The sequence below is a fragment of the Sceloporus undulatus genome, chromosome 3 (assembly GCF_019175285.1).
Source record: "Sceloporus undulatus isolate JIND9_A2432 ecotype Alabama chromosome 3, SceUnd_v1.1, whole genome shotgun sequence".
NCBI classification, from domain to species: domain Eukaryota; kingdom Metazoa; phylum Chordata; class Lepidosauria; order Squamata; family Phrynosomatidae; genus Sceloporus; species Sceloporus undulatus.
The window spans coordinates 88,088,780-88,101,883 of record NC_056524.1 but is presented as its reverse complement, the minus strand read 5'-3'; the positions used below and the strand labels follow the sequence as shown (position 1 = coordinate 88,101,883).

General features: G+C 39.6%; 1 protein-coding gene across 1 annotated transcript in view; it reads left to right on the top strand.

Annotated features, from left to right (window-relative positions):
- Positions 1–3,237: 3,237 nt before the first annotated feature.
- Positions 3,238–13,104, top strand: part of ZRSR2 (zinc finger CCCH-type, RNA binding motif and serine/arginine rich 2) — an 18,215-nt gene continuing 8,348 nt past the window's right edge. The window contains exons 1-6 of the mRNA XM_042456193.1: positions 3,238–3,337; positions 3,948–4,027; positions 5,609–5,678; positions 8,118–8,226; positions 9,160–9,246; positions 12,414–12,452. Coding sequence (XP_042312127.1) covers positions 3,279–3,337; positions 3,948–4,027; positions 5,609–5,678; positions 8,118–8,226; positions 9,160–9,246; positions 12,414–12,452 — 444 coding nt within the window. The 5' untranslated portion in view covers positions 3,238–3,278. The remainder of the gene's footprint in view (positions 3,338–3,947; positions 4,028–5,608; positions 5,679–8,117; positions 8,227–9,159; positions 9,247–12,413; positions 12,453–13,104) is intronic.

Sequence of the window (13,104 nt, the reverse complement as noted above, 5' to 3'; positions counted from 1 at the left end):
ATCAAAGCATATAACTGTGGATGCAACTTTCAACACTGATTTTTAGATATTATGTTAGATACTTACTGTTTTGGGGGGGAGTTGTGTTCAGTTTGCAATGCAAACACTGAGCTCTTTTTTTTCTTCACACTTTTTTCCTCTCAAGTCTTCTGAACTTAATGCAAAGACACTTCACAGGTGTATTAGGGAACTATGGCTGAGCTCTACTGCTACCTGAATAAAAGTGAATTGAAACACTGGGCTGTATTTCATGAGGGCCACTCCTGGACACACTGGCCACTCAACTGGCCCACTAGACCAGAAAGGGAAGAGTTGACAGAAATACTTATGTACCCTCCCTGTCCTGTGAAGATAGCAAAGATGGTGCTAGGAAAAGGATGCCATCAAGAGAAATGGCAGTGGCACCATACAGACAATTCTAATTAAAATCAGCTTTATAAAAAATTCCTGGACTGGCCAGGGGGCATCCAACCCATAGAGCATTGACTCTGAGAACTCCTTACATATCCTCCAATTGTCCAGGTTTGGCAGGGATAGAGCCAATCAACCTCTGCCATCCCTCTGTTTTAGCTGCTTTTAAAATGTCCCAGTTTTTCTCTCCCCCTCTTTTCTCTGTCCTCAGCTTACTTCCATTGCTGCAAAAATGAGTTCAAAGTGTAGAAGTTGTTTATACTCACTAACCAAACAGTGGGGGAAAGAAAGAAGGGGATGGGACTCTTGCCCTTCCCAATAGGCTCAGGCAAAATCAAACCGCTGCAGCCTTTCCTAGCCTCAGTATTCTTCCGCATTAATAACTTTTGCCATCTTGACCACACTCTGTTGTTGCATGGACACCCCTTTTCTGGTTTTCATATATGAAATGTTGGAAGATATGCCATTAAAGTCAGGATTTAAAAAAAAAATAACCAGCTCTGGAGAGCTGTACATATCAACATTTCTGGAAACCAGAATGAGCGCTCCAGCATTGGAGTGAGGCAGAATTATTGTGGTCTGCATCTAGTTATCAATATTTCAATATATCAATCTAGATGAGGCCTTTCAAGGATGCTGAGATGTACATTCTATTATGCATTCACCTTTGATTACGTTTTCTTTACAAGGAGAATGAAGCCCTTTGGGAAACCAAAATGAGGACAATTTAGCAGGAGCTCCCCCATGTCACTTTCATTGCTGGTAAAGGAAGAAGACCCAGGACTGCCAAAATGTTCCTGACATATAGGTTAATTAACAGCTACATTCCCACTTAAACTGAGCTGTGGTGTTTGACATATTAACTGTTTCAAATTCTGTGGGAGTTAATCACTACTCCTGCAGACTAAAAATTAACTTCCCTTGGACAAAAAGTGTTATTCATGGACAGGAGACAAAGGGGTTTTTTGGGAGGGAGGGGGGAGATGTGTCCAATCGTCAAAATCCTCAAGCAGTGATACCTTTGTTGGGCCAACTCCAAAGTATAAAATACATTATGCAAACTTTTGGAGCTTCACTGGCTTCTTCATCAGGCAAAGATGTTAAAAATCATACAGGAGAAAAATGGTGACGATGTTAAAGTCCCAGGCCTACATTCTGTCTGAGATGGTATCAGTTAAGATGGTATTGAGGGATGTGAGGACTAGGGATATAAAAGATGCATCTAGTTTCACAGCGCTTTAAGTGCTGTAGCTCCATCTTATGGAATCCTGAGACTTATAGTTTTACAGGGTGTTTAGCCTTCTCTGCCAGAGTGCTGGTGTCTCACAAAACTACCAATCCCAGGATTCTGTAGGATGTGTGCCACCAGCATGCGTTGGCAGAGAAGGCTAAAGACCTTGCAGAACTACAAATCCCAGGATTTCATAGGATGGAGCTACAGCACTTAAAAGTGGTGTCAAAATGCATTACTTCCACAGTGTAGATGCACCTAGGATGTCAGGTCTCTTGGAGGTCTCTCTTCCAGAGGGTCAAAGCCAACTTAATGCCAAATAACCACTACAGACTGTATGGGAGGAAGTCTTTTTAATTTATGTATGAGCTGGTGTTATGATTGCAATATAAGGCCAAGATCTCCCTGCTTCTCCTTCTGTCCTCTCCCTCCGAACCCACTTTATACAGTACATATACCCGCTTGACTACATTTCTCATGGGACATAAGAGTAGGAAAAGCTACTTTTCAGACAAAGAGGACATATTGCTCAGACTCCATGGCTCCATTCTAAGGAACCCTGGGATTTGTAGTTTGTTGTGGTACTAGAGCTCTCTGATGGGCTGCATCCACATTGCAGAAATAGTCTAGTGTCTAAGACCACTTTAACTGCCCTGGCTCAGTGCTAGGGAATCCTGGGAATTGTAGTTTGTTGTGTTACCATTGCTCTCTGACAGAAAAGGCCAAATGTCAAAACTACAGTTCTCAGAATTCCCTAGCACTGAGCCAGGGCAGTCAAAGTGAATTATTATTCCTGTAGTGCAGGTGCAGCCAGAAAGGGCTAAGCTGCAAAACTACAACTCCCAGAAATTCCATAGCATTGAGCCATGGCAGTTAAAGTGGTGTCAAACTGGATTATTTGTGCAGTGCGGATGCAACCTCAGTGTTAAGCTATATCCACACGTGCGGAAATAACCCAGTTTGGTACCACATTAACCGCCACAGCTCCTTCCTATGGAATTCTGGGAACTATAGTTCATTGCTGCATCTGAGGAAATAGACTGAAGTCTAGGAAAGCTCAGGCTGCCAACTTATTTCTTTCAGTGAGTCTCAAAGGTGCTTCAAGATCTCTCTACTGATTCTACAGACTAACACGGCTATATCTTTTACTCAGGCAATACATTCATCTCATGCTGCCAACTTCTTTCTTTCAGTTAGTCCAGTGGTCCCCAAAATGAGCTCTTTTAGGGGATTTTGTACTTCAGCTCCCAGAATCCCAGACTATTGCCCAACGTGGCTGAGGCTTCTGGGAGTTGAAGTCCAAAACATCTCTTAAAGGGAACAGTTTGGGGATTAATGAATTAGCCTCAAAAGTGCTACAATAAGGCTATAGCTTTGGAGTTTAATTCTATTTCATTGAGGCATTTAGCCTTCTCTATCAGGGAACGCTGGTGCCACGACAGACTACAAATCCCAGCATCCCACAGCATTGAGCCGTGGCAGTTAAAGTGGGGTGACAATGAGTCTCCACTCCTTTAGTGGTTTCTGTACTCTTTTTTTCGCCGCTCTAGGAATCTCCTCCTTTCCCCACAGGAAGCGCTCTACGTCACGTCCGGTGGCTCTGCGTCACGTGACAAGCCTAGGCCCCCCCTCTAAGATGGCGGCGCCCGTGTTGCTGCCAGTGCCGCCAGCGGAGGAGGGAGCCGCGAGGCTGAGGTGGGCGAGGAGAGGGTCCCTCCTCTTCCAGGACCTGTCCTCCATGTCAGCCTTCTGCCCAGGAGGAACTCCAAAATGCCCTCCATTGTGATCAGGGTTGAGGGGTTTACATCTCTAGGAGGGTCCGTGGCATTTAGTCGGCCCTTTCTCTGCCCATAGGGAGTCACTGGGAGACAGATGATGATGGTGGTAATTAAAGGCTTTAACTGCCCTGGCTCAGTGCTAGGGAATCCTGGGAATTGTAGTTAACACAGTTTATAAATGGGAAGTCAGAAGAAAACATAGAAAATAATAATGATGATGATGATGTTGTTATTTATTTCTTGCCCATGGATCGAAGTGAGGAATAACAACAATTAACAAACAAACAACATCAGTTAAAACAGGGATGCATTGGGTGGGGAATTCAGAGGGATACAGCTTGAAACCAATGTGGCCAGATGTCCTTGTTACAGAAGAGGACAAGGCACTGCAAAAATGTAGGACATTGGCATTACAGCCTTAATTCAGCAGGAAGATGTTGTAAACACTTGTGTACTCATCGTTTGTGGAGGTCAATTCCTTGTTATTATATTTTACTTTTTAACAAAATTATTTTCCTATATTTCAGCCACAAAAAGTATAGAGCATTTTTGAAGAAGGAGAAACGGAAGAAGAAGAGACAAGCGTTAGCAAAACTGAGAGATGCAGGTAAATATTCTGCCAATGTATGTAAAGAAACACAGATTGCTATTAACTGTAAAACATGAACTGTACCAAAAGACAGAAGTGAGCAAGAGGTTTCAACAGTGTGATGCAGCAGCCTAAAAAGCCAGTGCAATTTTATGCTGCATTAATGGGAGTGTAGTATATAAATTAAGGGAAGTGTTAGTGCCACCCAGTTCTGATTTGGTCAGAATGCGGGAACACTGTGTGCAGTTCTGGGTACCACAATTCAAGAAGGATGTTGACAAATGGCAATGTGTCCAGAGAAAGGCCACCAAAATGATCACAGGTCTGGAAACCAAGCTTTATGAGAAATGACTCAGGGAGTTGGGTATGTTTAACCTGGAGAAGAGAAGACTGAGGGGTGACATGATAACCTCAGAGTGTAGTGGAGTCTCCTTCCTTGGAGGTCTTTAAACAGAGGCTGGATGGCCATCTGTTGGGGATGCTTTGATTGAGATTTCCTGCATGGCAGGGAGTTGGACTGGATGGCTCTTGTGGTCTTTTCCAACTCTATGATTCTATAATTAAATATCTGAAGGGATGAAATTTTGAAAACTGGGAAAATTTGTTTTCTGCTTTTCCATACACTAGAACACAAACCAGTGGATTCAAATTAGAAGAAGGTAGATTTCATCTGAACAATAGGAATACTTTCTTTACTGTAAGAACTGTTCAACAGTGGAAACTTTGAAGGCCTATAAATATTGATGAGCATCTTTACAGGTTGTGTAGGTGTGTATTCCTGAATGGCTGTAGCTTGGACTAAATAGCCCTTGGCGTTCCTTCTAAGAATCTATGTGTTTGTCACAGCTGTCAATATTTACTTCTAGTAAAACAAACAAACCACTTAAAATCATCCACGAAAGCTGTATCATAGTCTACAAATACTAGGATACATTATTTCAACTCCTTAATAATTTTATATATTTTAATAAAACAATAAATAGGATCATGCAAATAATTAATTCCGTATCGAAGTGGAGATACTTATATATTCAAGGTATCACTTTCCATGCTGAAGAAGAAAGTATCCATGGGCTTAGGGAAACTGCAATATTTGTGGAAACTGAAAAACACTTACTCAGTGTTATAAGAGTGCTGAGAGAGGGGAAGTAGAAAATTAGGGAGGGAATATGGAATGGTGTGTCCCAAAAGTGGGCATAATTTCCTGCCTGAAATCTAGAAAACTGACTGCACTGTAATACTTTGTTGCAGATTCTACTGATTATGATGTCAAACATGAATAACTTTGGTATGCCTTGTTTTTCAAGAAAATGTAGTTTATGATATATCACTCTTGGTTTCTGTAATACATCACTTTAGGTTACTCCTGGATTCTCAATTGAGTCCTTGAAGTTTGGGCTGCATATGTGATTATCAAAGTGCTTTTTTACTGCTCTGTGCGAAGGTTGCAGTCTGTTTAATAGAATCAAGATTTGGGAGGTGTAATTCATTGCTTGGTAATCTTGAGAAAATGTGCTAATGGGATCTTAAGATGTTATTGAATTACAATGAGCAATTAATGTTTGGTATAATTTCAAAAAATAAATATTTTTTCTTTAGAAAAAGCAGATAAAGATGAACATATTTCTGAAGAAGAACTGGATGAAGAAAAGCAACTTGAAGAGGAAAGGTGAATAAATGTGCAATTGTCAGCCCAGTTCTTTGCATGTTTACTTGGAAGTAAATGATATTAGGAGACTAGCCTTAGTATCATTAATACCCTACATCCAAGGGTATTAAAAGAACTGGCAAATGTAATATCGGAGCCATTGGCAATCATATTTGAAAACTCTGGAGTACAGGAGAAGTCCCCGCAGATGAAGGAGGGCAAACGTTGTCCCCATGTTCAAAAAGGGGAAAAAAAGAGGATCCCAACAATTATCGTCCAGTTAGTCTGACATCTATACCATGAAATATTCTAAAGCAGATCATTAAGCAGGGAGTCTGTGAACATTTAAAAGGCAATTCCATAATCACAAAAAGTCAAAATGAGTTTCAGAGAAACAAGTCATGCCAGGCAAACCTAATCTCTTTGATAAAATGACTAGCTTGGTAGATGAAGGGAATGCTGTGGATATAGTATATCTTGATTTCAGTAAGGCCTTTGACAAGGTTTCCCATGACATTCTTGCAAACAAGCTTGTAAAATGTGGGCTAGACAAGGCAACTGTTACATGGGTTTGTAATTGGTTGACTGGCCGAACCCAAAGGCTGCTCAACAGTGGCTCCTTTTCATCCTGGAGAGAAGTGACCAGTGGGGTCCCACAGGGCTCTGTCCTGGACCCAGTGTTATTCAACATCTTTATCAATCACTTGGAGGACAGAACTGGGGCATACTTATCAAATTTGCAGATGACACCAAATAGGAGGAATAGCTAATACCCCAGAGGACAGGATCAAAATTCAAAATGACCTGAATAGACTTGAAAGCTGGGCCAAAGCTAACAAAATGAAATTCAACACAGAGAAATGTAAGATACTGCACTTAGGGCAGAAAAATAAAATGCACAGATATAGGATGGGGGACACTTGGCTGAATGAAACTACATGTGAAAGGGATCTGGGAGTCCAAGTAGACCGCAAGTTTAACATGAGTGAACAGTGCGATGCGGCAGCTAAAAAGGCCAATGCAATTTTAGGCTGCATCAATAAAAGTATAGTGTCTAGATCAAGAGAAGTAATAGTGCCACTGTATTCTGCTCTGGTCAGGCCCCACCTGGAATATTGTGTCCAGTTCTGGGCACCACAATTCAAAAAGGACATTGAGAAACTGGAGCGTGTCCAAAGGAGGGTGACTAAAATAGTGAAGGGTTTGGAAACCATGCCCTATGAGGAAAGACTTAGGGAGCTGGGGATGTTTAGCCTGGAGAAAAGAAGATTAAGAGGTGATATGATTGTCATGTTTAAATATTTGAAGGGGTGTCACATTGAGGAGGGAACAAGCTTGTTTTCTGCTGCTCCAGAGAACAGGACCAGGAACAATGGATCCAAGCTGCTGGAAAAGAGATTCCACCTCAACATTAGGAGGAACTTCCTGGCAGTAAGGGCTGTTCGACAGTGGAATAAACTCCCTTGGAGTGTAGTGGAGTCTCTTTCTTTGGAGGTCTTTAAGCAGAGTCTGGATGGCCATCTGTCGGGGATGCTTTGATTTGAATTTCCTGCATGGCAGGGGGTTGGACTGGATGGCCCTAGTGGTCTCTTCCAACTCTACGATTCTATGATCAAGTAAAATCATAGGGCTGTAGCTTTAGAATGTTATTTAGGTGGCTTTATGTTTGTTTCTGATATAACTTACATTAGGAGGTAGCAGTGCACTGGTTGTAAGTTGTAAAAACAACAGGACTGTTTCAAAGTGCAATGCTGATCTCTAGATGCCTGTTAAATTTATTTCCCTGATTGCCTTTGGGCTCAACATAAACCAAGAAACATTCTTAGCTAATAATGGTGGACACCTGGAAGAAATCAAGGATGGAAGAGACCCCACTACCTGACAATAGATGAAATTTGGGGTTGATAATGAGAACCCTAGGAAAGATGGAAAACAATCTGATGAAGAAGAATAGGTTTGTGTCTGGAGCTCTCAGACCACACTTTTTTTATGTCCCAATATTCTTTGAGAAGTTATTTTGTTATATTTCAGCAACTTGTTTTTCTGTGAATTTTTTTTGTTTACCTCCATACCCACCATGGTAACTGTCTTGTGATGGTAACCGTTATATTTATTCACAGTTTCAAATGTGATCACTATCCAAAAAGACTGGATACCCTGGAGAGTAGTTTGGTCCCATCTTTATTATATTTAGGAATTGGCCCAAGACTATCCTGTTTGAGCAAGTTTTTAACAGTAAGCTTTTTATTTTGCTTTCTTGCAGGATGGTTGGCTTGTTTAGGATTATTACAGTGCAATCCTGTATACAACTACTCACAAGTAGGATTGCAAATTTCATGTGATTTCAAAGTTTTATAAGAAAGCTTGATTTTACTTTTCAGAAATAAATAGCAGAACATAATTGTTAAAAAGATGAAATTGAAAAGTGCTTAGTGATAGCTAGTGTTACTATATTTGCAGGCAAAGACTCCATGAAGAATGGTTGCTGAGAGAGGAAAGAGCTCAAGAAGCTTTCAGGATCAGAAAAGAAAAAGAAGCAGCAGCAAGAAAACGGCAAGAAGAGGAAGAGGTGTGGTATATGTTTTGATTTCATTCTGGGACTAGCATTCTCAATATAAAATTTAAAATCTCTGATGCCTTACTTCAAAAAAGGAAACAAAAAATCAACCAGATTTTACCCTTAAGTAATATGCGAAACGCAACACTGACGTATAGTTGTTATGGCTGTTGGTTCTAATCAGTTTAGCCTGTATTGTCTTAAAGGAGCAACCCTAACTTCAGTTTGAGGAGACTCGGAAAGTGATATAAGAGCAATCAGTCACTGGAGATAAGAGTATTTTGGGAGTTGACACATTGTTGGAGGTCTTCTGGCACACTTGACAAAAACCTCAAATGTATTTTGCCTGTAAAATGTGGGGAAATGTGGCATGGCAGCTGGCTACAAGATATATTCAAGGGCTCTTGGCCTAATTAATACATTCCTGTTTACTATATCAACAATTTGGTTGTTCTGCCAGCAAATCTCCTTTTCAGTCTCTAACCTTGGGCCATAAATAAGCGGCAGAATTATTCTTCCTTTCTTTAGTCCTAAATACAGTTGCCTGGAAGTAAGTCGTAGATGTGCATAACATTGTACTGAAAAACTTCCATTTAATTATCAGGAAGCCAATTATGATTGGTTAATTAACAGCATTTTGAGTTATTTTAGTTGTGTGTTACTGCAATAGGCAATGAAGATACACAAAAAAGAGTTGCATAATATATATCCAATAACAAAAGCTACAGAATTTTCTTCAGTATCTCAAAAAGCAGCTGTATTGAGGTTTGGGAAAAAGACAAACCTATATTTACTTGGGTCATTGATTCAAACAACATTAACATTTTTTAATCTCTCTTCACACCTTTAATAGATATTTAACCTGAAACAGGAGTTTTCGTATGCATGATTTTAAATAAAAACTGTTCTTTTAGATGAAATGTCTTTTTTCCCTTTTTTTAAAAGCAAAAAATAAAAGAAGAATGGGAGGAACAGCAAAGAAAAGAACAAGAGGAAGAGGATCGGAAGCAACAAGTGAAGAAAGAAAGAGAGGTGATTCGTGCTCTAGGAGGATAAACACAGTGCATATCCTCTCAGTATAATAATACTTGCTAAAGTGGAAAGTGGCTGCTGAGTTACCTGGTTTTTAAGTAACATTTCCAAGGCACTGCTTAATGTACTGTCCACTGAATCTTCAGTTCTGTGGCTAAACTAGCATGCAGTCTTGCACCCATTTACTTCATTGGTCTTAGTGGGATTTACTTTGGAGTAGACGTACACAGAACTGTATTGTAAATGTTGTTTCACCTCTTGAGAATGTACTGCAGGGCATAGAGCCACTTAAGTTGTTTAACCAATTGTAATTTGTTTTTATTGCAATATTATATGCCTCCTTATTTTGCAAGGCTCTGTGAACATCATACAAACGTTCACTATTTTTCTTTGGTTTAAAACGGGCAGAAAAACAGGAGGATAAAACTTAACAATGCCCCCTGCAATGGTCCCAAAAATGTAGCGATGCTTAGCAGCTCCCCCTTCCCCATGCAGTTGAAATTATGATGCCCTTTATCATGAGGGAGAAAGAGAAATAAAGGGGAACCAGTTTGCAGCAACTCTTGGGCAGTAACTGGCCAAGCTGTCCCTTCTAGCACTCCTGCAATTTTAAGACAACTGGCAACTGGGTGAGATCTTTCTTATTGTTCATTCAGATACACAGAATTCTTTCTGGGAGACTGTGGGCCAAGTTACAAACTGTTATATGTGTGTTTAGTGTAATTTCTCTAAGACTCTGTAGCAACCTCCATATAATCAGCTTTTTCAAGTACTTGGCTCTATCTGCACTTACATTACTGCGATTCCTTAACCACTTTTTCCACTCAAAGATGTTGCAGCTCATCACTACCTGACTCATTCATCAAGATGTATCTTTTTCTATAGTTTGTTGGGTTTGGGAAGGGAACATAGCTGAACACTCAGCTCATAACACTCAGCTTTTTGTAGGTGGTTCTTTGAATACTTTTTGCCGTATATATAGAACAGAACACATAGTCTTTCTGGTTTGTTTTTCCCAAGTTGTGTGTTTTTATCCTAAGGAAATCTCTTGGTTCAGCTTGTCTAGAGCACTAGGACTTTCTCATAAAATTTTGGTTGTCCAGCACAGAAGTGTCATGTAGAAGTACTGAGTAAATACTCCTAAGAACCTTGGAAAGTTGAAAATAAATATGCATTTGGCATATATTATTTCCCCAACATAACAATGAGGTTGAGGATAATTTCTTTTTTTCTGAAATGAATAAAAATTTAAACAAACACCTCTGATGAAACCATGATTAAAGCAAATGATTTTACCCTTTAAGGGTTTGGCAAACTGGTTTTGGTTAGAAGAACAAAACAAAGGAGCATAAAAGATGTGTATGTTTTAGTTTAAATTGGATGGCATTTTATTTCTTATTTACAAGATCAAAATAGGTTTGTACTGTTTAACTGCTTTTAATCAGTGCACAAGTAGAAACCTGTTATATGCAAGGTCTGTCCTTTCTCGGGTGTTGCAGTAGGCTCTAAATAAGATAAAAACAGGGCTTTTTATGGGGATGCAATATACTGTATACTAAAACCTCTGGACAGAAACAAAGATGGCAAATGCATTGCAATATCAATAATACACCCAGTGGAAACGCAGAATTCTTAACAAAAAGCAGCCAAATATCTTAATGCATGGGTACCCTTTCCTATATCTCAAGTGTGTGTGTGTGTGTGTGTGTAAAACTGAAAGGTTGAGAAACTCTTAACTTTCCTTCAGCACACAATTACAGTGCTTTGCAGAAATATTCATGCCCCTTTAGACTTCATTTACACTTTGTTCATTACAACTAAAATGGATTTACCACTTGGGGTAGATAACATAGTCAACACTGAAGGTGCAAAATAGTTTTAGTGTGGTGAAAATTAAGTAAATAGAAATAAAACTGGACATTGTTGAGTGTATAATTACTGCCCTCCCCCCCAGTCAATACTTGGTAGCAGTATCCAGGGCAACAATAATAGCTGTGAGTCTTCTTGGCTAAGTGTTTCTGAGCTTTGTGCATCTGGATCCTGCAGTTGTTGACCATTCTTGACAAAATTGCTCCAGCGTTATCAGGTTGGATGGGCACTCTTTGTGAACACCAGCTTTCAATTCTTACACATTCTCAATTGGATTGAGGTATGAGCTTTGACTGGGCCATTCTAATACATTCACATTCTTGTTTTTAAATCACTCTAGTGTTATATTCCAGCTCTGTGTTTAGGGCCACTGTCCTGGTAGAAGATCAATCTCCTCCCTATCCCAGGCACCTTGCAGACTGAAACAAGGTTCTGTGCACCATAAAACTATTTTGCATCTTCACCGTGTTAACTGTCTTCTGTACATGAAATGGTTAACAGTTTCAATTAGATCCATTTCAATGCTATTTATGCAGACTTAAATGTTGTTTCAATACACTGGTACCCAGATTGAAGATACAATACTGGAACATTGAATTCCGTTACACAGACATCACAGATACTGCATTGGTGGATATGGGCATACTTAATATTTGGACTTCACCAAGGGGAGTGTTTTAGGCTAGTGTTCAGGCATGCTCCTTCACAGTAGTTTCCAGAATCAAATCATGCAAATGAAGTCTCATGTGATATATATGAGAAGGTGAATCTAGGCCAACCAGTTCCAATAGAGGGAGATTTTTAAGAAATTGGGAAAATTGGTCATTAGAACTGGTAATACTTTTTTTGGTCTTCATTTCTATTTCTTTAACGTCTTTTTTTGTCTGTTGTAGTTGTTGAGAAAGGAAATATTGAGTAGTGGTAGAAATTGAGGACATGACTTTAAATGTAGTTGGCAGAATCCAACAGTGGACGTCTACTGCTGAAAGAATGGCATACAGTAGTTCCCCTCCCATCTTTAGCTCTCAAAGCACACTAGACACAGTTTTCGACAGAATGGAAATTTGTAAGTGGGGGTGGCGGAAGAAAGTTTTGCAAACGTAACATTATTTTTAGTCCAAAATGCTTGTACATCTTTGTGTTGGGAGTTTAACTCATTTGGCTTTCAGTTGTATTTAACAAAACTACTGATGCTTGAGAAAATGAACTTTAAACCAAATATTATAATCTTAACTAGAGACTCCAGGTGATGTCTACATTCAGAGTTTTCACTAGTCCTATGTTTGCACCATTTATAGGAAGCTGTGCAGAAGATGTTGGACCAGGCTGAAAGTCAGGTGAGTTAGAACTATTTAAAATGAAACAGTGAGGCTAAGGAATTTCTAAACTGCTCTTTAACTTCTTATCAGCCTCTTCTATTGCTACATATAAGCTACTTTGTATATTAATGTGTTATTATCACTTTACAGTCACAATACATGTATTAGTTGAATAGCAGTGCAACATTGGACAACAGTTTTCGTGAGGATGCATTTAAGGAGATCATGCTTTTGTAGTAGGGAAACAGAAAAGAGGTTGTTTGAGGCTATGTTTATGATCTGTGATGTTTGAGTATGAAAAAGCTGTGTGATGGGTACCAAATGCTACAATGTAATATGTAGTTACACAGGTTATTATCTGTTTGCACAAATATTAATAGACAAGAAAGTCAATGTTAGTTTAGCTTTCCCCCTTAAAATGTCTTTAAACTTGGTGTTCTTTCCCTGCCGTGGGTGGATTTGAGGTACCATGATCCTTTTGGGGGGAAATTCAGTGAAAAAGGCTAAATACTGTTCATTGAAGCCTTCATGAACAGCAGTATTCCTTCCATGTTGTGATGTTCCTTCTTCCCATCCCACTGTTTTTAGAAATATTTATTCTTCTCCCACAGGGTAAGGAGGTTTTCAGAGGACTCTTGGGGTATCATTGGCCCCTGGAGCTGGCCACCCC